Source organism: Semicossyphus pulcher, unplaced genomic scaffold, assembly GCF_022749685.1.
Source record: "Semicossyphus pulcher isolate SPU_LCO1_2020_fin unplaced genomic scaffold, fSemPul1.0.p SCAF_5, whole genome shotgun sequence".
NCBI lineage: Eukaryota > Metazoa > Chordata > Actinopteri > Labriformes > Labridae > Semicossyphus > Semicossyphus pulcher.
The window spans coordinates 30,416,184-30,438,637 of NW_027211726.1; the positions used below are offsets into that span (position 1 = coordinate 30,416,184).

Here is a 22,454-nt window from a genome sequence, read left to right on the forward strand (position 1 = left end):
ACAGAAGGTCAGACGTGAAAGAATCAGGCCAGCAGCAAAATGGACATTTCATTGTTTACTTTCAACTTCATGTTCAAAAAGTTACATATTATTTTAACAATTAAAATGTGCTAAAGCACAGCGTTCTAAACTTCTAAAAGCCGCTTTCGGACAAATACAGAACAATTCAATGAGCATAAAAAAAGAAACCTGTATATGTATAATAAAAAGTGTAAAACACCTACACATTAGAAATCATTGAACGTCACCATTAATGAAAACAAAAAGAAACAGGAAATGTACAAAAGTCTGTGGGAGCACAGGAGGAGTGTGTTTGAATGGGACCAGAGGGTGCTTTAATCGAACATGTCGTCATCGTCGACTCCTTCCTCGTTGTCCGACTCAACATAGTATTTCACGTCCTTCTTGGCTCGGCCCGGTCGGTCGCGGGACGAAGTGTTCATCACGCTCAGGCTGTTGTTGTCGTCGTCCTCGTCGTCAGAAGGAGCTTTCTGAGGTTTCTGCAGAGGAACACAATCAAACACTTTAGTACAGCTACCATGAAGAGTGTTGCTGTTCTGAAGCTAAAAAACAGGTTGTTGTCTGAAACTTCTCGTATGGGGTCAGAGCTCCCCTGGAGCACACGGGGGAAGACTTCAGATTTTTTATTAAGTTAATTTAACAAATATTAGTCAAACATAAGCTCTGAAAAAATACACCAAAGAAAGGTATTAAAGTGTAAATGTGAGTTTCATAAACCGTCTACATTTAACATTCCTATTTTTGTTGCCATAAACTTATAAACAACGTGGCAATGAACATTAACTTCAACGTGACTGCTTTTGCTGCATTGGCACAGAGATGGTTTCAAAATTGAATGACAGATGAAAATCAAGAATAATTGATTTGTGGTTGAAACGTTGAAAGCTGAAAACAGTGAGAAAAACTGAGGACAACTAAGTAAAAACAGGCCCTAAAAATACCTGGACTCTAGGGCTTCTTGCTTTTTTGGGGGGAGGAGAAATTAGCCAACAGTTGCACAAAGCCAGCACAGCTCATGAAGGTTTTTCAGTTACGTATAAGGTGGTTGTTGTTCAGACACTGATTGTCCCTCTTTATGGAGAAGTTGTCTGAGAAGCCCTTTTTACACTGCCAGTTCAAGGCGGGATTATTACGCCTCTGTTACGTTCCGTCTGCTATGTAGAACGCACAGAGGCGGAACGGTGGGGCGAAGTCGTTCTGACATCTGAGCCGACATCGGAGGTAGTAACAGAGGTGAAACGGCGTCTGTGTTAACAGCGAGGCTGGCAGGGTGGAACAGCACTGTGTGTGTATGTTTGAAGCATGCGCTATTTGTTTACACGTGGCGCGCGTTTTTCTTCTGCAACGCCAGAGCCCTGTAAAAACACACACTGTGGCGGCTTTACGCCGGCGTTGCTTGGTCCAATGTAAAATGACAAAGGCTGCATGACGGTGGAGCTTCGTTACGGCGCTGAGGCAGAACCACCGTGTAAAAAGGGTTATAGCGAGCCACACAATAGTGACCCACAGACATACCCTCTAGTTTGCTAAGATATATTGTTGTTGTTGTGATTATAGCCAGAGTAGCAGGAGAGCTGTAATGAGATTCCTCTCTGCATGTTCGCTCTGCAGCAGCAACTGTGGGAACCGTTTGCTAACCCATGCTTGAGCTACAGTAAGGTGCACCACTTGCTGTGTCACTCTGGTGTTACATCATGGTATTTGTTGTCATGTTTGTGAAAGACACAATTTTATCAACCAGTAAATGTGCAAATATTATTAGCAAATTGTTCTTTCACTATCGCAAGACACTTCATACCTACATAAAAATGTGCAGTGGACAAGGTGAGAACTTCATACTTTTTTTGAAGGACCTTGTATTCTGACTCTTGAGGGAGTATTTCTTTTCAAAAGGAGAAAAATTGCCTTCTCTTTAGCAAACTAAAAGAATATGCTTCAGTGGAAGGTGATCCAGGAGTAGCAAAAGTTTAGCCATTATATAATAAGGTTTCTGATGATTACAGTTTCTTCTCTAAGAACCAATAGAAATGGTTACGGTCTTTAAGAGGTAACGTACACTTACACGTACATTTGTTTTAAGCTGATCTAACTTTAATGTGATAAAACACTTTAATCCTGCTGTTATAAATCAACATTTCTTACCTAATTTGCCAAATATAAAATCAACATTTTATTGTTTTTAATCAACTCTGAGTCTTACAAGCCCAACGCCAACACAGAAGTAAGCCCTTAGGGATATATATATAAATATTTATCATCAATTGTGCAATAAATGTCGCTGAGCGACTCCTGGCTGATTAAACGTGATTTTTGATGTTTCTATCAACCTACTAAGACTTCACTGGACGTTTTGTCCAGCCAGTGGGAATGTTGTATACAATATAAAGTAATTAGGCCACAACCTCTTTCCCATCACCTTACTTTAAATTCACAGCGTTTTTACATTTCAAACACCAACACTTCATGACTTTAAAACAGGAAGTTACTCACTCTGCCGGCTGGTTTTGCAGCTTTCTTCATTGGACTGTAATCCTCCTCTGAGCCGGAGCCCTTCCTCTTCCTCCCCCGGCCTTTACCTGCACAGAGAACAGCAGAACAAAATGACCAAAACATTCACCAGCAGGATCATTTATGTGATTTATTGTATTATTAATGTTTGATTAGAAACCTTTGAGAGCTGATGCTGGTGCTGGCTTCTTGGAGCCGGTGTCTGAGTCAGAGTCCCAGATGGATTTGTCTGGTTTCTTTGCTTTTGCTGCTGGTGATTTCTTGGGTTTGGGAGTTGCTTCAGACGGCTTCTTAGCTGCTGCGGATCATATAGAAAAACATGAGCATTAAAAACTGCTTACACATGTTGATATAACTGCTACAATCAATCACTTTGGGACCAACAAAAAAGGGACCAGGTTTAAAAACACCAGAACTGCCCTTTAATGGGCCAAATTAGTCAGTAATTCCTCTCCCTTCGGTCGTGGTGTTAGCTGTGTTTCTGCATTAGAGCTCCCTCTGGTGGACACAGTGAGTCATTACCTTTCTTTGCTGGCGATAGTTTGCTAAACGAGCTGTAAGTGGAGAAGATGCCGCGGTCCTCGTCGCTCTCTGACTTGGACCCATCTGCAAAACAAGCACAGGCCCACGATTACCTGCTGCACCTTCTGTGCATCTGCACATTGTTGACTAGTAGACATTGTAGAATATGTCCATTGCACATTTCCTTGTGAGGTTGCAGATTCTTTAAATCTGAAGCACATCTTTTGTATTTTATATTAAAGAAGGACAAGTTAATTTTGTCTTAGTTCGACAGTGACTGTGTCTTTCTGTACAAACTGATTTGACGCTCTGGCTTTAATGGGAAAATGACAATTTTAAGACTCTTAAGAATTAAACAGAACTAAAAAGGACACATCTTAATTAGTTGGTGCAAAGTTCTGTTATGGAAGAAGTAAAGTAGGATGTGTAGCACACTGACAGCAATACACAGTCAACCTACAAGCAGTGAATTAATCAAAGGACAGCCTGCAGGTACGAATGGAGCCAAGAAAGCTTTGCTAGATTAGATCAGATCGAGAATGCGTTTATGGATATAAGTTATACCACCATTTAACCCCTTTACTATCAATACAAATGCCACCCCCCCCCCCCCCCCCACCCTTTCCTAAAGTTGTTTGTTGTTTTTAAATGAATCATATGAAGGCAAACGTGTAATTTAAGTGGAGAAAATATGCCTAAAAAGTATGATGTCCCAATTCTAATAGACACCCTTTATAGATATGATAACCAGTGATGGAAGAGAGTGTTCTTGGTTAATCCAGTGAATCAGTTCTGCTCTTTGATTAGCAAGATTGCCAACTTTATAAGGTGTTAAAGAGAAAGACACCACACGAGAAGCACAGGGACTTGTGTGGATTGCCTTGTGTGTGCCTGATGGAAACCTGTGTGTGCGCTCTAATGGGTCAGGGAGCATAAGACCTGTACGTTGAGTATACGTGTCATGTATGGGTTAGTACGTGGTCGTTTTCTTAATGTGTTTTGAATTCTATATTTGTGTTTCTGGATTCATTTGTTTATTTGCATTTTATTTTCTTTTTATCTTCTGTAAAGCACATTGAGTTTACATTTGTATGAAATGTGCTATACAAATACAATTTAATTGAATTAAATAAAGACAGCATAACCAGACAGAACGGTCTAGACCACAGACTACAAAAAGATGGCCGATATGACACCTGCCTTTAGGTAAAGCCAAACCCTCTCTATCGCCCCCTGCTGACTGGCTGCAGTATAGCTCATAAAGCCCGCCTCCTCCATGTTAACAGATGGGACATGAGTCAAACTATAAAATCAAAATACACGTCAAATACATTTTTCTCAAACATGGTTTCTGTCATTATAGTTAGTTCTTATCATGGCGATTTATGTCCAAGTGACAAGTTTACTTTTAATTAGTTATTTGATGCTATAAAAAGGGGGTGTGACCTCATGATTGACAGCTCTGTTGACAAATCCTGCTCCTGCAGCGTTCTGTTCCCGAGTAGCAGAGTAGAGGAGGAACGGCGAGAGGAGACGTAACTAACACTAACACTACAGTCATTGAACTTTACATATCTGTGAACGTCTGCTTCAGACCAAAACAAAGAAGCTGTTCAGCTGATAAATACAGCCGCGTGCGTGATCTTTGCTGTTTAACTTAAGCGTGTGTTTTGGTTAGCGGCGGCTCCACCCGCGGCTCCACCTGCAGATCTCTACTGTGCAACTCCGGCTCCAAATGACGTCACCAGTGCAAGATGGCAGCGCCTATCACGGGGGCTGTTTTGGCCTCAATTTTCGTACAATGAGCGCAGATGGAGACGCGCCCTGAGCAGGATAAAAAACGCCAAACCTTTCACCACAGAACATCTCAGGGGACACTTGTAGACAGACGTGACAGCACACCAACACTGATTTGTACTCACCACTGTCATTGCTCTTTTCAGAGAAGGCTGATTTGGACGAGGAGAAGATGCTGGTTGTCTCTTTCTTTTTAGCTACAGGTGTAGACCTTCAGAGAAGCAGAAACAACTTATGTTCATCTTTTCTTTTTATTCTGGGGCATTTTTGCCTTTATTAGAATGCAGACGAATGAGAGATGACATGAGATGAGGGGGAGACAGAGGAAAGGCGTGCAACACAGGGAGTGGTGGTTACATTGTTAGCATTATAGACTCATAAAGACGCTCCAGTATGTTAGTAAATATGGCTGCAATTGAACATTGTACTTCAACATGTTCAGACGAGCTCCTGACTGTGGTTTCATTCTTACGTGGTCTTTTGTTTTGAGGGAGAGAAGGAGTCTTCGTCGTTGTCGTCGTCGTCATTGTTGTGGTCGTTGTAGCTCTCCTTTGTCGCAGAGGAAGTGAAGTCGTCTTTGAAAGACCTCACAGGAGAAGGAGCCACATCGTCGTCCCCGTTCTCCTCTTCGTCTGCCTCCTCCTCAGAGAAGTCAAACGTGTATTTTGGTTTCGAAGCTGAAAGAGAGCAGCAGAGTCTGTGTCAAACCACATTATTCTGATTGCTTTGGATTCTCTTGTATAATAATTATGAGTGTTGCGGCTGGGTTGCATCAGTCTGCGCCCTCAGACGCCCGAAGCCGACAGAGAATAATCAGACTGAGGAAACGCAGACACAGTTCACAAGTTATTTTTGGCCCCAGGCTGCTTCAAGTGGATTGAAATGAAACGCTACCAGCCTGTGTGTAACCAGCTGCCTGGTGCTGACGGAGCCGCACATCAAACAATTTGTACGTATTTAAACTGAGACAAAAGCTGAAAGATACATAAAGGATGTCAAAATAGTTTAACAAGATTAAACACTATGATTAAAATCTCAAATGGCTTGTTAATTAATGCGTCTTTCATTTGTTCAAACAGTGTAAAAACTCCCTTATTGTTGATATAGTTCAATACGTGTGTTCAGTCCCTTTCTTTTAGGGGAAGAGTTTGTATTTTAAGGGTCTTATTACAACATTCGCCCATAAAATCTACAATTGAAAAGTCATCATTATCAATGTCTTATTATCTTTAAAGATGGAGGAGTTTGGACTGAATGAGAAACAACAATGTCCACTGATGTTATCTCCTTTTACCATTAAAATAAATGTATTAGTATCATCTACAATTTGGACTCTTTGCTCTTGTTCTTGTTTCACTTTGTTTTGATGTTTGTTTTACTTCTATTATTTTAGGAGGCCAAACAATATGAGGCAAATGCCACCGCTGATAATAGGGTTCATTTACATCTGTTTGTTAATTTGTGTACAATGACCCTTTTCAAAACAAAACTAATTATACTAAAAGAACTGAGCGCTGCTTAAAACATAAGCAAAGAAAGCTGCAGAGCAACAAGACTCTGGTATAGACAGACCTCTCTCCTCACTCTGCCAACCCTCAACAGTCCTTCCAGGATTTCTCGGGCGTGTTCTGTGATTGTTGCGGCTGAAAATGATTTCCAGGCAGCTTTCTTAAAAAGTTGCAATGAAGGTTGCAAAGTTCTCAGGCTTTTTTTTCGGTTTAACACGTTACACATCCACTGTGAGCGAGTGACGCTCCAATAAAGCCATCTATTGGCTGAGAGAGCTGTTTGTCTTCAGACATCACTTCCAGTCGATTTCTGTCTTTTATTTCTCTTCAATCTTATTTATTTTCAAGTTAATTCACCAATAAAAAAAAATAATAATACAAAAATAAAGTAAAAGAAGAGCTTAAAATAAGGTTAAAAAAATAGAAAAACTGAATGACACTGAATTTAATAGGCATGAAATGCTCATTTCTCACTGCATGTGCACATTCAGTGCTATCCATATGCACAAGGGAGAATCTGCACGTTGTTTAATACATTTTTGCTGTTCTACTTGTTATGTTTCAGCTGCTGCAGCAGCAGAAAACCATTAATAAGGTTAAGATTAATTACTATCCCACAGACATTAGGAACAGTAAGTAATACAGTTAAAGATGCCTTTAGATGTTTATTCAACATTAGAGACCTCAGGGAGTTGACTTGGTGAGATGAAATCAGATTATTGGTCAGATTTGGTCGGAAAGTTGCAGCATTTAGCCAAAATTGCAAGGTCGAGAAAAAGTTGCAGCAATTGGCTGAATTTTCTTGAATTCGTGGGAACGCAACTTCCTGCAGAAAGGTCTGACAGTTCCACATTAAATGCTTTGAGTTTTTTGTATTACTTTAAACCAATCACAGCTGTCTTGAGGGGCGCTAAGCCCAGAGTGACCTTGACCTTGCAATAGGTCAGAGGGAAACTTGTTTTAGTGAAACACTGGGATTAAACAGGCAAAAAACCTGCACTTAAACAAACTTAAACATTGCAATACCATGTTAACTTTTCTGAACAATATCAGTTTTCTGTGCACTCTTTTTCCATCTCTGTGTACACTGTTTTTTTACTCTACTTCTTTGATTATACGTATTGTGCACTAGGGATGTCAACAAATATTCTAAATGCACTCTCTTGGTTACGGAGCATCTTTGAATGCACACGTCACTTTATAGTTAATAATTAACTTTGGTCTCGCTGAAACGAGCTAATGCAACAACTGTGTGGTGTGTGGTAATGATGGCAGACAGACAGGTTTTTTTAAAGACATGTTTTTACATGAATATACATATATATATGTCACAGCACAGCTCGCTCAGAGCGCTGGACGTCCGTTCTATTTAACCTCATTATTTTAGTTGTTTATTTTGCAGGTGCAGGAAGACTATGTTGATCTTTAAAAAGGCATGTCTATATTTAAATAAATATATCTCTGCTGTTTTCTGTGCAGCTGTTTAAACCGAAAATGTCCCTGTTCTGGGATCAATAAAGGTTTATCTTGTCTTATTAAATGGAATAGGGAAAGAAGAAGTTTTGAGCGGTCCAAGCTGTCTCCGAGACACCCGTCTATCACAGAGTGGTGTTTTAAATCGACTAAATTCTGCTTGACATTTCATTCTCTAGCTCTTTAGTCCATTATCGTTGGTGTGAGTCTTTTTATCAGAGGAGGAAAAATTAAAATTGTAGCCAAATTTACGCTTTAAGATTCAGATTTAGGAAGCCGATGGCTTTACCTGATGCCCTCTGTGACTTGTTCTCTCTGGGGATGACGAGCTCATTGTTCTCCAGGTCACTGTCTGACTTGGACTCGTCTTCAGACCAGGGGTTTCTCTTCTTCACCTTCTTCGCAGGAGTACCTTTGGGTCCTGGAGTTTTTCTCACTCGGGGAGTTCCTGCAACACAGTAAACAAGATTACCAGACTGTTTGTTGACTGTCGGTTTTCTCACTAAACTCTGAGGAGCTCAGGGATGTTCAATAATGGATTACAGTTTTCTCACTGCACTGCAAAGCATCAAAGAGGCTCGGGGATATAAGTGCTTTCAAATCAGTCCAACACAGTTTTCCTCTCAGAAAGAACGCTGTGTCATCTCTGGACAGTGATTGTTGACAAATATCTGTCTGTGCTGATAAATCATTTATCCTCTGATACAGCAATTTTATCATTTCTAACAAACCTGACCTCAAACTTCCTTTAAAAAAGTTTTAATCTGAAAAACATTTTTCCTTTGGGATTTTTAAAAGCTGATCTTTGTATTTTTAAACTTGAGCTCTATAGATCTATCAGCTGGCAGCAGTGAAACAGGCGGTAATGACTAACGTAATCTCTTGGGCTGAAACAAAGAATGGACACTAAATGCTTAATTCACTGAAGGATTGCGCAGCTTTTGCGCCTGCTAAACCTGTGCAAACGACAGAAAAAGACTCTGCCTAATTCTTGAAGCACACACAGAGGGTTGAACACGCCAAAGTGCACTGCAGAGTGAACAGCGTCTCTGTGCTCCGGTGCCCTTTGTGAGTCATAATGCAGACATTCGGGGCAAATTTGTCCCCTTTCTATGCAAATGAGCCTTGTGGTAAAAATCACCTTATTCACAAATGGCAGCACTAACAGCACCGCGCAGTTAGAGTGCAAATATTACTGTCTGCAGAGAGCTGGTGGTATCTGCAGTATCATAAGGGCTGTCACACTCTACACCACTTTAGAGTGATCTTAACAACAATTCCACCTTTTGTGTGATCAAAAAATGTATTTGTCTGTAAAAACAATCTGTCAAACAATTGACATTATTATTATAATCAGGAGACCAATCGGTCGGGGCTGTGTGAGGCCTACTTTGTCCATGTGTGGAGCTGGTCTGGAGCCGTTACACATGAAGGGGACTATCATATGACAGGCTCAGATTGTTATTCTAAGTGTCTGACAACATGACAGTAAGGATCACCTCAGAAACAGACCTTTCTGTAAAGGTTGAAGACAAAGCATCCAGACTCCATTGACAAAAACAGTCATTTTACCACACAAAACATAAAGTTGCTGCTCTACTGCCGTCTCTTGTGTCACTTTAATGCTTTACATGGTTAGTTCAGATCCAACACACTATTTGTGTAACGCACAAGAAAAAAATATATTTAACGATGTATTGCAGCTGCGTTAGCAAGTGATTTCTATTGTGTGCTAATATTACTGTTGAGCCTAGCAGCTTTTGTAAAGAGCGATGCAACGGCTGTTTCGGTTTTCAACTGCATCTTACACTTTATCAAAAAGGTCCATCTGTGTAGGGATCTCTTCTGTAATGTTGTCAGACACTTAGAGCAACAATCTGAGCCTGTAAATGGCAAAATGAAACAGTTTAAGTGGAAAGACTGTATTTGCCTGCAAGGATTACATTGCAGCCATTACAGCCTGTTTCACAGCTGCTGTCTTTAGCACTGCACTGGAGTAAAGCCCTTTTTTGTACTATTAGTAAGTTGCTAAATCCTTGAAACTTCAGGTGAAGAATGAAATCGTTTTCAGTTTAGTACTGACCGGGTTCTTTCTTCTCCTTCTTGACACGTGGAGTCTTTGGCTTGGTCACAGAGTTTTCTCCCGTTCCTCCTTCACCACCCAAACCATCGTCATCAAAGTCCAACTTCGCAACTGCGTCTGCGTCACTCTGTGAAAACACCACAATCTGTTACCTCCCTGTAAACCTGACAACACTCCTCGAATTCCAGCATCACATGGCAGGTCTTACCTTCTTCTTTTTGGTCAGTTTCTTGGCTGCGTCAGATTTGATTGGCTGAGTCGGAGGCTCCACTCTGCGACCAAACGGTGAGGGCAGCGTCTCCTCCAGGTTCATCTTCTTCGCTTTAGGTTTGCCCACCTTCCCCTTCACCATTTTGATGGCCTTTCCTAAACTCTGCTCCTCTCGCTCCACGGCCTCCAATTTCTGACAACACAACAGTTCTTTAGTTACATACATGTATAAATGTACACTTCTTCTATCTGTACAGCAGAGTCAAGCCATTCGGCACTACTCCCAGCTTCTGTTTGAACAGAGACACTGTTTTCATTTATACATCTAATTAAATATCTACTTATTTTAGCACTCTTGGGCTCTTTGTGAACACTTCCTGAAGATGAAGCTGTATCCGACTCATTATCATTTAACCGGATAAAGAATTTTAGTCAGCTAGTGAGGCAAAGTCAGGACAGCTTGCAGCACCCAAAGGCCCACAGAAGACCCCTGGAGGGAGACAGAATTTATGTCAAACTGCTTCATTCTGTGTTCTAACAGGTTTTAATCACTGAGTCTGTTTGTTTTGGGGAGGGCGACAACTCTGCAGATAATTCGGCTCCCGGCAAAATGTTGGAAGGCTTTTAATGTGATATATTAGTGCAGTAGGTGTTGCATTAAGTTGAAAGTATCTTATCTTAAATTCCTGCCATAGCCTTCTGAGAACATTAATATTAGTCTCATACATGTCCATTTCATATGAAGCTATAACCATTTAATTTAACTGACTACAAACACTGGAAACAAAAGGGAAACAGTTGGCCGGGCTCTGTCCAACACATTTTATATTTTTGAGACAATTTTACACACATAGAATATTTAATATGTTAGCTTTGGAAGTGCATGCAGGGGGATTTTGTCACCTTTGCAAAGAGACTGTTTCCCTCCTACCAATAGCTGCGTATTTAAAAATTTGATAAAACCTAACACCTGACACTGTTCCTATTAAAATGGATCCATGAGGTAAAGTAGCAAAGAAGAATCAATCAGAACTGCATTTCAGCTAGAGAACATAGCAGTGACACCACATCAATCTGTTGCTCTGATGGAATGATTGATGTGGAAACTTTACAATAAACAATAAAGAACAATAAAAAACAATAAAAAAATAAAGAACTTACGTCCAGCTCCTCGATGAACACGGCCAAGTCCTCCTTCCACAGATCCTCTGAATTTTTCTTCTGGAGATCATTCAGCTCTCCTTTCTGCACAATAGCACACATTGAATTTGTTACTCAACACTTGATAATTACTGGGGGTGGGTGGTATGCCGGTTTCAATACCGTCATTACTGGGATAAACACACACGAGGTTTTAGTGCACACACGGGAGATGTACGTCCCCCAACACGGACGACCTACGCAACACTCACAGTAGTGTCTCCCAGGTGTAATAATTCCGCCCAGGCATACTGTATTTGGCGACTACCGTAAAATTCGGTGTATAACAAGCACTTTTAATACATTTTTTTTTTCATCTAAAAAGTGGGCTGTGTCCTATATACCAGTGCGACCAATATACCAGTATAAAATGCAGAGAGGTATTTTATTGTGTTACTATATTTTACCTAGACGATGGCGCTATAGCCTAGCTAAAGTTGTCGGTTATTATGTGGAGACGTTAAACACCACACAAGCTGCTACAACGTCTCCTATTTACAATATGTGCTGTTTGTTGTTTTGTGTTTTCCTCGCTGGTTTAAGCGAGGAAGACTAACTTGATTGTTGCTAACACTTCGTCACAGACGTGCACCGTCATGATCAGCATTGCAGATTGAAATAGTGTTAAAATAACTTGTATACACGTGTGTGTTTTGTGTTTGTGTTCGCTTTAGTAAACCCTTTTCTCTCTGGGATACTACCAAAAACAGACTGCGACTTATATTCCGGATTTTACAGTAATTCTGTCACGTTTCTTCTCTTATCTGTCCAAGATCTTCGTCCATGATTGAATGATTATTGAAAATCCTCGTCTCGCGCTGCCCCTGCTGTGAGCAGCGTCTCCAGAGAGGACTTGTGTTCTTGTGTGTTCAGTGCAGCTGTGTAGTTACGGCGATATTTATAACCACGTCGTCTTTAACGACGAGCCTCCTTCACGCGCGGAGCACCTGCTGCTGTGAAAACGGGGCCCTATCAGAGGAGAAACATATCAGCATCTCCTGTGTGAAGCCGGTCCTCCAACTACTACATTCAGATATCTTAGAGCAAGAAGAGGACAAAACAGGGCTGAGGGAGGATATTAAGAAGAAAGTCTTAGATTACTTCCTCAAATATTCTTCACTGCTCAGACCCAGGTTACTGCTCGAAACAGAGAAGGCTACTCCTCCCACACCACAACTTATTTTCATTCCTATTTTGCACCAATGACACATTAGCTTCTCTCTGCTAAGACGTGTTCCCTTACATTGACAATAGAGCAAAAAGAGCTAGAATCATGTTTTGAGTAAAGTACCTCTTTTCATTTTGTAATAGCGCTACATAATACCGTTACCGCAAGGTGTGATTTAGGTGATATCACCCACCCTAACAACTACACAAGTTCATACACTTAATCTGAGCTGTGGTCCTGAAACAGACACAAACGACTGAGATAAATACAAACACTTAAATGTTAAGATGTAAATAAATAAAACAATGGTAAATAATACCTTGTGGTCCCTCTGTTTGAGCAGCTCCTCCACCTTCTCTTTAGTCAGGCACCACAGGGGCATGTTGAGGATGTAGTTGAAGTTTGGTCCTGACGAGGAGCCGGAGTCCACCGAGCTGTCGCTGTCATCTCCTTCACGGTAATCTTCCTCCAGAGCCTGAAGGAGAAAAACATTTTATCAGAAATAAAACTCAAGTTGACTTTTTCCCCCTCTGCCATGATTGTTTACAATGCAAGAGCAGCTCCCTCTTGTGCTTCTTTATAGTATTGCATCAGATCTACAACTAAGGCCATTTCTTATTATTGCGACACACCATTATTTATAGGCCATGATTTTTTTCTTCTGGTGATGTCATGCTGCATAAATGTGTAGATGTACGTCCAAGCCTTCGTGACAGTACCTTTTCCTGAGCCTTGGTCCAGGCAGCTACAGGATCGGACTCGTAGCCTTTCTGCACCAGCATGCGGATCAGCTCTCGCTTGGATTTGTTCTCTGTTAGCACAAACACATTTGGTTTAGAAAACAACTCATATCCAACCACTTACTGCTACATAAAAATGTGACTGTCAGTGTTCTTACCGATTGTAATCTTCCCTTCGATCTTCTCCAGGACAAAGCGAGCCTGGTTGGACAGTTTGGAGGCCTCGGCTCCCAGGCTGCCCAGCGACCAGTCCTTCCTCAGTTTGTAGTAGTGCAGGCGGAGCTCGAAGAACTCCTTGAGGATGTCCTGGACTGAATCGTACCTCTTCATACAACCCATATGGTCAAATAGCACCTGAGGATAAAGTTGTTTTAAATCAGTTAATGACACACCAACAGCTGAAAGGGGATTTCTGATTCTTTTTACACCTGGGTCCCATTTCTTACACATTTTGTCGTCTATATCACTAAGGCAAATGGACAGACCAGGTTGATCAAATTTAAAGACAGAAAACACCCTGAGCTGAAGTGAAAGTTTACCATGGAGTTGCAGGTCAGGCTGGACTGCAGCTTGAAGACTTTGTGGAGGCCAGCTGCTTCGGCCTGCGCCAGTTTCTCCTCAGACATGCGGACAACAAACTTGACTGTTGTGTCTGTGTGGTATTCTTTATAGTCATTGATGAGAGCTGGTGTTTTGTCAGTGCCCTGCAGCATGGGCTCCAGCACAGACTCCTTATAGGCCTGCACACAAGTGGGAAAAAACACAGTTACTTACAACATTATGTCTTACAATTATGTTAAGAAAATCCAAAATTACATACTGTCTTAGAGAAAGAAGGCTGATCTGTACCTGTGTCCATGTCCGAACAGGAAGCTCTGTGATCTCGACGGTGTTCCTGTCGATGACCGAGATCTCTCCACTGACCAGATACTGGTTCTGACCCAGTTCATGGATTAACCCTTTGAAGTTTTTGTAGCTGGGAAGCTGTTTGGAGACAAAAATTACACAGGGAGAAAAAACAGAGCATGTTTCAGTCGTTAACCCATTGTCTGCATCCACACCATAACCAACAAACCATGGAGGTCCACAAGCCAATCTGTGCTCGGCTCTGTTTGTTTTGTTTCTACAACAATTTATTATATACATAGGCAAAGATTGGCTACATTTATTCAGAATTTTTTACACGATTTCTTTGAAGGTCTTCAGGAATATTAGATCCAGTATTAGTTATTGGGCCCAATAATCAATCTGGGGTCACTTCATAATACTTCTGTTGGCTTTGCGCAGCCTCAAGTGTTGGCTGTGTTACTGAATGAGCAATCTCCGATCCCAATCGGCTATGGTCTGACGATGACATAGCCTCTGGGCACAACGGTGAACATGTCGGGTGTGTAGCCAGCGGTTAGCGATAAACGGCTTCCAGTCAAGACTTCCTTTTCTGCGTGCTGCTTTGTTTACAGAAAAAAACAGTTTGTTGAAAGGAGGGCGGAACCATCATTTCTGATGCAATCGAGGGAAGTCGGGAAATCTAAACACTTCACGGCTTTCATGACACCACGTCAAATTTGTCTCAAATTTTATTTCAGATCTAGAACAGACTGTTAGCTGAACTTACATGCAGGTGTCTGTTGATGGAGATTTATAAAAAGCTAAATCGTTGTAAGATGACGCTGATGGGAGCAGGGATGTCGTTACGGCGGATTACGTTCCGCCTGCTTTTGCTCTCCACACGGACTGTTTTTTGTATAACCCGCAACCTACTGATATGCGATTGGTCAATACTACTCGGACAAAAAGCGTAGTAACGGAAACCAGAACATTTGCTATCCCTAATATCCACGTCCCTGCCTACAGATTCTACACTTCTATGTTGAATCTGTAAATAGAGATTACTGAATGAGTGATGGTCTTGTGTCACTTGGGCTACTTACAATTCAACAGCATTGCATTTGTTTTCTTCCTGAAGAGGGTCATAGGATAGGGACGTGACTAATCAGAAAAAACACATCGTAACTGATAAGAATCAGCAAGTGAACGTGGGTGTCAGTCTTTGTTTACCCAAAAGTCTCTGTTTCTACCACTACACACTAAAATACAACCACTGCAAGTCAACAGTGTTTACAACAGTCTCCGTTTTAGGTCTGTAAAGCACTGGGGTAGTGTGGATGTTAAGCTCAAACAGAGTAAATGTTCTCTGTTATAAAAAGAAAATCTATTAATGTGGATGTAGTCATGTTGGACACAGGTGAACCATATATTTTACAGGTCCTAAGACTGTTTACCATTGGCAGGGGGTCCTGGTGGTTGAGCAGGCGGTTGATGTTGTTGACGATCTCTCGCGTGTCGTAGTTTGGGATCTTACACGCCCAGCCTGTCCCGATGCCCTCAGCTCCGTTCACCAGCACCATTGGAATGATGGGAATGTACCACTCGGGCTCCACCTTCTGGTTGTCGTCGTACAGGAACTTGAGCAGGTTTGAATCCACAGCCGGGAACAAAAGCTTGGCCAGAGGACTGTTGGAAAATTGGACCACCATGAGATTTATGTACTCAAATTAATCTTGAATGAGATAGTATTTAAGGTATGAATTTTGCCATTGGTCATAAAAAATGCAAAAGGAAAAAAAGTGAAAAAATAAATAGTGGTATGATGAAGTGAAAATAAAAGAAACGATTCAGCCCGTTGTTGCATTACCTGAGCATGGTGAAGATGTAACGAGGGCTGGCAGCGTCTTTGCCTCCATTGATGCGAGTACCAAACTGACCCAGCGGCTGCAGGATGTTCACGTTGTTGCTGCCCACAAAGTTCTGGGCCAAGTTTACAATGGTCATCATGAGAGCTTGCTGCAAGGACAAATAAAAAATGGATGGTCAGAAAGTAACAACAAAAAGAGAATCACTTAAATATTTCTGATGCTAGCTCACGCGTTTGAAAGACATTGATCTGACTGTACCTCTCCGTGATGGTAGGCCGACATCTCTGCCACTGAGCCGGCCAGCTGTGCTACCTTCACTTCCCTCTTGTCGTTCCTCTTCATGCAGGTGAACAGCACCTTCCTCTGGCCTGGCTTCAAACCTGGAAACAACACAAACATCCAACATTATCAACACATTCATATTCTTCCTGAGTCAGATGTTAATGTTTAACCAGAATGGATTGAGAAAGTAATGTTTTCTAGTTTTGGTCGTGTTCTTTGATTAAGTGTTAGAAATTCACTAATCATGTTCCAAACATATTGTAATGTTGGATATCTAATCTAAATGCCCTCACGGATCTTTAGCTATTTGTTATAATACTTTATTATTTGTTAATTATTCTTATTTTTATATTATTGAACATAATTAATAAGAGAGCTGCACGATACATCGTTGAACAATCACAACTGCGATGTGCAATAGTCAAATTAAGTGAAATACATCAGGCTGCTACTTTATTGTTGCTTGGAGCAAAACGAAACTCACCAGTTTCTCGTTTCCATGACATGGTAGTCATGGAAATGAGGAAAAGTCTGTCTGATATCAAAGTAGCTGTGCAGCAGAGTCTGTGTGTCACCTTCATGTAAATAACACGCAACTATCCTGCCGTCACAGATCACGTCGGGATGATGGAGGCAGATGCTCCGTTACACGAGGTGGCTTATAAGCGAGTGTATTCCCGGTTTCAATGGCATCTCGCCCCGGTGCTCGTTAACGCTGTGGCCAAATAAACAAACGGGAGCTCAAGTACTGTGTAGTGTTTACTTTTAGCGGCTACACCTGCAGCACACACGGCGTGAGGTTGTGTGTGCCGACAGGAAGTAGGAGTTACCGTCACCGGGTTGATCACGCTGATTAAACATACATTAGAACACCGATAGATGACCGTCGCTCCACCTAAACTCTCTCCATTTTTTCATGCGGGTGTCAGTCTGAACCAAGAGTGATAAAAGTAGGAGGGAGTGTTAATTGTTTATCTGAACATGGAAATATTCCGTGTTTATCTGGTATAATTTCCTGTATTTTTTAATATCGGAATAAAAATTGCAGAACAAAAAGGTATCGCAAATTATTGCAAGTTCTTTTCCAATATCTTGCAGCCCTAATTAATAGGATGCATTATATAGCGATGTAGTCGATAGCATCATGGAAAATCGTATTCTCTCAGATTCAACGTCCATTTTTTAAAACAGCCTGAATAACAGCATATGATTTTTCATTGGGTATTTTAACATATAAAAGCAATATACTATCTCATCTGTATTTTAAACACAGTTTATACACAAATTCTTACATTAACATAAAAGATTACAGATTAAAATGTGTCACAGAAAGGGAAACAGAAAAGTAGCAAACAGAACAACAGCAGTTCACGGAGATGGACTGAGTTTACGTACCGTCAACCAAGGAGGGAATGGATCTCTCGTTGTCAGAGTTGGAGAACAGAATCAGCTCTTTGTTGATGAAGTCGTTGTAGGAGAGGTGTCTGGCCTGATTCCCATACAGGTATTGCTGGGGAAAAAAAGAGTTTAAATATTAAACACACACACTCTATTGATCACTGGTTTCAGATGAGTTTTAGCAAAGGAATAAGCCTTCTCAAAGATTTGGAAATTATCTACAATAACTGGTCTTTTAGGGACAGTTTAACAGTATCTGATGAAAACCACATTAACTATGCCGAGTTTTTGAGGATCAGAACACAGAAGCAGCACACATCACACAGCAAATTTCTTTCTCTCATCACTGCCTCAAACAACTTTCAGCAAAGCCACAAACCTCTGGCAGGCCGTGCATCCTCCTCTGGCGTCTGTCCTCCATGAAGTTGGTCAGCCACTCCTTCCTGTCGTCCGTCTTCTTCTTACTGAAGGCCTGAAGCAGAACAACCACAAACCTGCAGCTCAGCATACAATTACTTATTTAGGCTGTTTCTGTATGGACATTGTATTATATTAAAGCAGCGTTCTTATACACAATGGACATTCAATAGAGTATCATTGCCACATATTGTTCTGCAGAATTTTACTTGTTTTGTCTTTTTTTACCCAACTACATAAAATGTCAGCTGTGGTCAGAAGCTCCTTCTGTTTCTACCCCATTGTTGTTCTTTCTTGTTAATTTCCTCCAGTAGCGGGAAGATTCATCTTAATAGGAATCTAGTTGTAGTCTTGTAAATAGTGATCCTGCACGATACCCAGTGTGTACAATCTTGTAAGTCTGACATCTTTAGATGTGAGAAGGTGTTTTCCAAAGCATACTAGTGTTTGGTGGGTATAAAGAAGCTGCGTGGTCATGTTTTACTGTGCGTTATATTACTTTTCACAGTGCATTACTCACCAGAGTGATGGCGGCGTCGTCCTCTGCACCGCTGTATCTGAATGTGATGCGATGTTTCTCCATTTCAGCAAAGTATTCCTTCGCCTCTTTGCTTGTACTTGTTCCCAAACCTGGAAATAAACATTAAACAAATTCTATCAAACACTTTTCTTTTCAAACAATGAACCCCAGGGACTTACCGCAAAGTTCGGTTTATAAGATGCATTTTTTGTTATCTATAAAGGCTGCGTTCTATACACCAGTGCGACCAATATACCTGTATAAAATGCAGACAGAGGTATTTTATTGTATTTTACCCAGACGATGGCGCTATAATCTAGCTAAAGCTTCATCATGGACATGCGTTGTTATGATCACCAGTGTAGCCGCCACCCTCACAACAATCAACGTTACTGTACGCTTCGAGTTCAACTACCGCACCGGTAGCTAGCAGGATTGCACACTCGACATGGTGAAAAGATGGTAGGCTATAAATGGTGTGTTTTTAATGTGATTCAAATGAAAATATTTAATTATATATTTATAAAATTCTGGGATACCCCCCAAAAACAGACTGTGTCTTATATTCCTGAATTTACGGTAAGTATTTATACAGCTTTCAATATGCAAAGTCTGTACTGATCTTGTTGGAGACAAAACAGGGTTTCTATTTGTTTTATTCTATCCTTTAAGAGCCACTCAGTAACTGTTGTGTGTGTATATATATAAATGGTTGTAATCTGGCACAAAACAACTGTCTGAGCCTTGGTTTAGATTGAGCATAAAGCCAAGCTCCAGCTGATTGCAGCCAGTCTTTGACCATGTCAGCGTGTTAACAGTGAGTTTATCCTGATCTTTTCGGTTTTATGTTCATTTTGGATTTAAAGAATGGAACTTAATTTTTGTGTGGATTAAACAACTATGTGTTGGTATGAATGTGAGCTATAGGTTGTTGAAATTAAGTAATTAAAGATGTATTTAAATTCTTGAAAAGCAAACCTTTGTAGTACTTTATATGCCAGGTTTTATAGTTCTCTGTCTGCTTCTTCCACTCGTCAAACTCTGGAATGCTGTAGAAGGCCAGCTCCTGCTTGTTCTTGGTCGCCTGAAACAACAAATTAACATCATTGAAGTCTTAACAACTGAACTGTACAGTGGTGTTAAATTCTCTGCATCACTGGTTAGTTTACATAAATTATTTATTCAATAGGATGAAAACTTGTTAACAGGTTGCTGCAATAAGAAATTCACCCAACTGGACTAATGATGGACTGTCTGGAAAAAGGGACCAAAATAAATTCAGCAGGACTTCATCTTATATTGTTTAATTCTCCGCATTCTTATTCCTAAGCGCTATAATCGTAGCACTAAGGTTACACAAAATACAATTGGACCGTTAATTATCCCTTCATCTATGTGGTTTGGAAATGATATGAAAGAGACGGTGATATACAGTGTGCGTGAGTGTGTGTCGGTCTTACTTTGACAATGGGTGTGATGAACTCCTCCAGGAATGTGTGTTTCAGTAGGGACGGCCAGTTGTGGTGGAAGAAGTTGATGAGCAGACCTTTGATGTGTGAGCCATCTTGATCCTGGGACAGGATGAGAAAAGTTACAACCATTGGTTGAATACCCTAAAATTCGGTGTATAATACGTCGTTTTAATTCTTTTTTTTTTCATGTAAAATAGTGGGCTTTCTATACACCAGTACGACCAACACACCAGTATAAAATAGTGTTGAATTAACGTGATAAGACGTTTTTATTTATAAATAGCTATAGAAAACCTTTTCCCCTCTAGGATACCCCCAAAAACAGACTGCGTCTTATGTTCCGGTGCGACTTATATTCCGGATTTTATGGTAGTTATCAGTTTTACAACAGCTGTGTGAGTGTCCATGAGTCACCTGATCCGTCATGATCATGATCTTGCCGTAGCGCAGGCTCCTCAGTGACTCTGCGTCGTCGTAGCTCTTCTTGTACTGGAGGCCGACGATTTTGATGATGTTGTTAATCTCAGCATTCTCCATGATCTGTTGAGAAAAGGTAATAGCACATGTAAGCAGAACACAATAAAGCTCGAGTAATCAACCATTTTATATTAATTGTGAACATATAAAGTATTTAAAAAGTAAACTTATTGTTCCCAATGACAATAAATGAGAGACTACTCTCAAACTGTTTACGGGGAGGAGTAAGCTCAAGGGTAAGAAAAGCTTCCTCCAGAGGGGGCAGTTGTACTTAATTGCAGTTGAGAACATTTGGGAAGATAAAGTAGTGCTGTGCGGTATGACTAAAAATCTCTATCACAGTTCTGTTTAATATTCTGGTGGTTTCACTGTATTTATTTTTTTCATGTCTGGGTCTTTTATATAGATTTATAGTAGGGGTGTGTGATATGACCTAAAATCTCTATCTATTAATGTCTGTATTAGATTGCGGTTTTACAAAATGAACAGGTACTCTACTTAAAACATGATTGTAGCTCTTTTCGCTCTATTGTTAATGTAAGGGAACAAATCAATGTGTTTTCATGTATATATAAACAATTAACAATTATACTTAATATTATTTGGGACTTTAAAGTCTATTTTCTATTTTATGAAACAAAAATCCTCCTACTTTTACCTCATTTGTTTTAGCAACTACAAACATACCTGTGGGTTGCAGCTGGGTTACTAGGCATCTGCTGTTTCTATTGTGGTCAAATGTACGTTTAATCAGCATGAGCAGCCCCCTGACGGTAACCTTTGGAAACGAAACTCACGCACCCTACTTCCTGTCGCCAAACGCACAACCTCATGCTGCATGTGCGCAGCAGGTGAAGCCACTCCGCAACACCTCTGCTCCGTGAACGGTCCGTTCATGCAGCCACTGCGTTAAACAGCACCGGGGCAAGGTTCCACTAATAATGCGCGCCTGACGCAATCAAAACTATTTTTTATTTTATACTGTAAGCCCTGACTCAATCATCCAGCTGACATTATATATGAGGGAGACACACACACACACCCTGCATGCAGAGCGTCAGGTCTCGGTGTGCTCTGCGGAAGAGATGTGACATCAGACGGAGTTTTCCTCTAGATAAGTGATGGAAAACGTACGAAAACCAAAACGTTTGTGTTTATCACGGTATTGATTGTATTGCAAAATTCATGTCATGGCAGAGCGTGACACCGGTGAACCGTCCACCCCCACAATAAAGTGTCCATTCTTACAAAACTTTGTTAAATTATTAATTGTGTTGTTAATGGTGTTGGGATTGCTGATGGTTTGCTGGTTAGGTGTTTCTTCTGTTGTTTGTTTTTTAGCATGGTTCATATTATTGTTTTGTAGTGTTATTGTGTTTTTTATTAAGTCTGTCCACAGTCATGAGGTTACATAGGCCTGATATATTTTTAGAGGAGAAATGTCACAATTATCCGGTCTCTTACCTGCTTGTGTGTTGCCTCTCGCACATTCAGGATCTTTCCTCTCAGCGGGAACACTCCGTAGCGATCGCGCCCGATGACTCCCAAACCAGAGACAGCCAGAGACTTGGCTGAGTCTCCCTCAGTGAGGATCAAGGTGCAGTCAGAGGAGTGTTTGCCACCTGGGACATGGAGACGGAAAAGATTGATCATTTTATCACTGTATCTTTGTTTTCTATTTCTAAAAAGGAATCCAAATGCAAAACTTTTAGTGGACATACTTTCCAATTAAAGTAAAAAACTATTATTAGAGAATCTATGTTATTTTCAGTAACTCCAAATTCAACCTGCAGTGTTAATTTAGCTTATATCACATGTATCACCATAAAAGTAATACCTATGATGTGCAAATAATGCTCTGGAGCCATTGAGCAACACTTTTTGATCTGTAAAACTCTACCTCTCCGCTCTCCACATCCACATCTATGACTTAGTTTAAGGGGCTCATTGGTTGACATTCAA

At 40.7% G+C, this 22,454-nt stretch overlaps 1 protein-coding gene across 2 annotated transcripts in view; it reads right to left on the reverse strand.

The window, feature by feature from the left end:
* Positions 1-306: 306 nt before the first annotated feature.
* The window catches only part of top2b (DNA topoisomerase II beta), a 38,787-nt gene continuing 16,639 nt past the window's right edge, over positions 307-22,454 (reverse strand). The window contains exons 12-36 of one of the 2 annotated variants that reach the window (XM_069681436.1): positions 21,957-22,114; positions 20,430-20,555; positions 20,004-20,114; positions 19,522-19,627; positions 18,544-18,653; positions 17,986-18,078; positions 17,604-17,718; positions 16,185-16,306; positions 15,926-16,074; positions 15,513-15,744; positions 14,080-14,214; positions 13,770-13,970; positions 13,389-13,584; positions 13,210-13,301; positions 12,810-12,965; positions 11,284-11,367; positions 10,121-10,315; positions 9,913-10,039; positions 8,119-8,277; positions 5,321-5,525; positions 4,974-5,059; positions 3,052-3,135; positions 2,690-2,824; positions 2,512-2,597; positions 307-500 (exon numbers count right to left, since the gene is read on the reverse strand). In XM_069681436.1, coding sequence (XP_069537537.1) covers positions 336-500; positions 2,512-2,597; positions 2,690-2,824; positions 3,052-3,135; positions 4,974-5,059; positions 5,321-5,525; positions 8,119-8,277; positions 9,913-10,039; positions 10,121-10,315; positions 11,284-11,367; positions 12,810-12,965; positions 13,210-13,301; positions 13,389-13,584; positions 13,770-13,970; positions 14,080-14,214; positions 15,513-15,744; positions 15,926-16,074; positions 16,185-16,306; positions 17,604-17,718; positions 17,986-18,078; positions 18,544-18,653; positions 19,522-19,627; positions 20,004-20,114; positions 20,430-20,555; positions 21,957-22,114 — 3,428 coding nt within the window. In that variant the 3' untranslated portion in view covers positions 307-335. Of the gene's footprint in view, positions 501-2,511; positions 2,598-2,689; positions 2,828-3,051; positions 3,136-4,973; positions 5,060-5,320; positions 5,526-8,118; positions 8,278-9,912; positions 10,040-10,120; positions 10,316-11,283; positions 11,368-12,809; positions 12,966-13,209; positions 13,302-13,388; positions 13,585-13,769; positions 13,971-14,079; positions 14,215-15,512; positions 15,745-15,925; positions 16,075-16,184; positions 16,307-17,603; positions 17,719-17,985; positions 18,079-18,543; positions 18,654-19,521; positions 19,628-20,003; positions 20,115-20,429; positions 20,556-21,956; positions 22,115-22,454 lie in introns of both variants that reach the window. The other variant, XM_069681435.1, reaches the window with a different exon arrangement.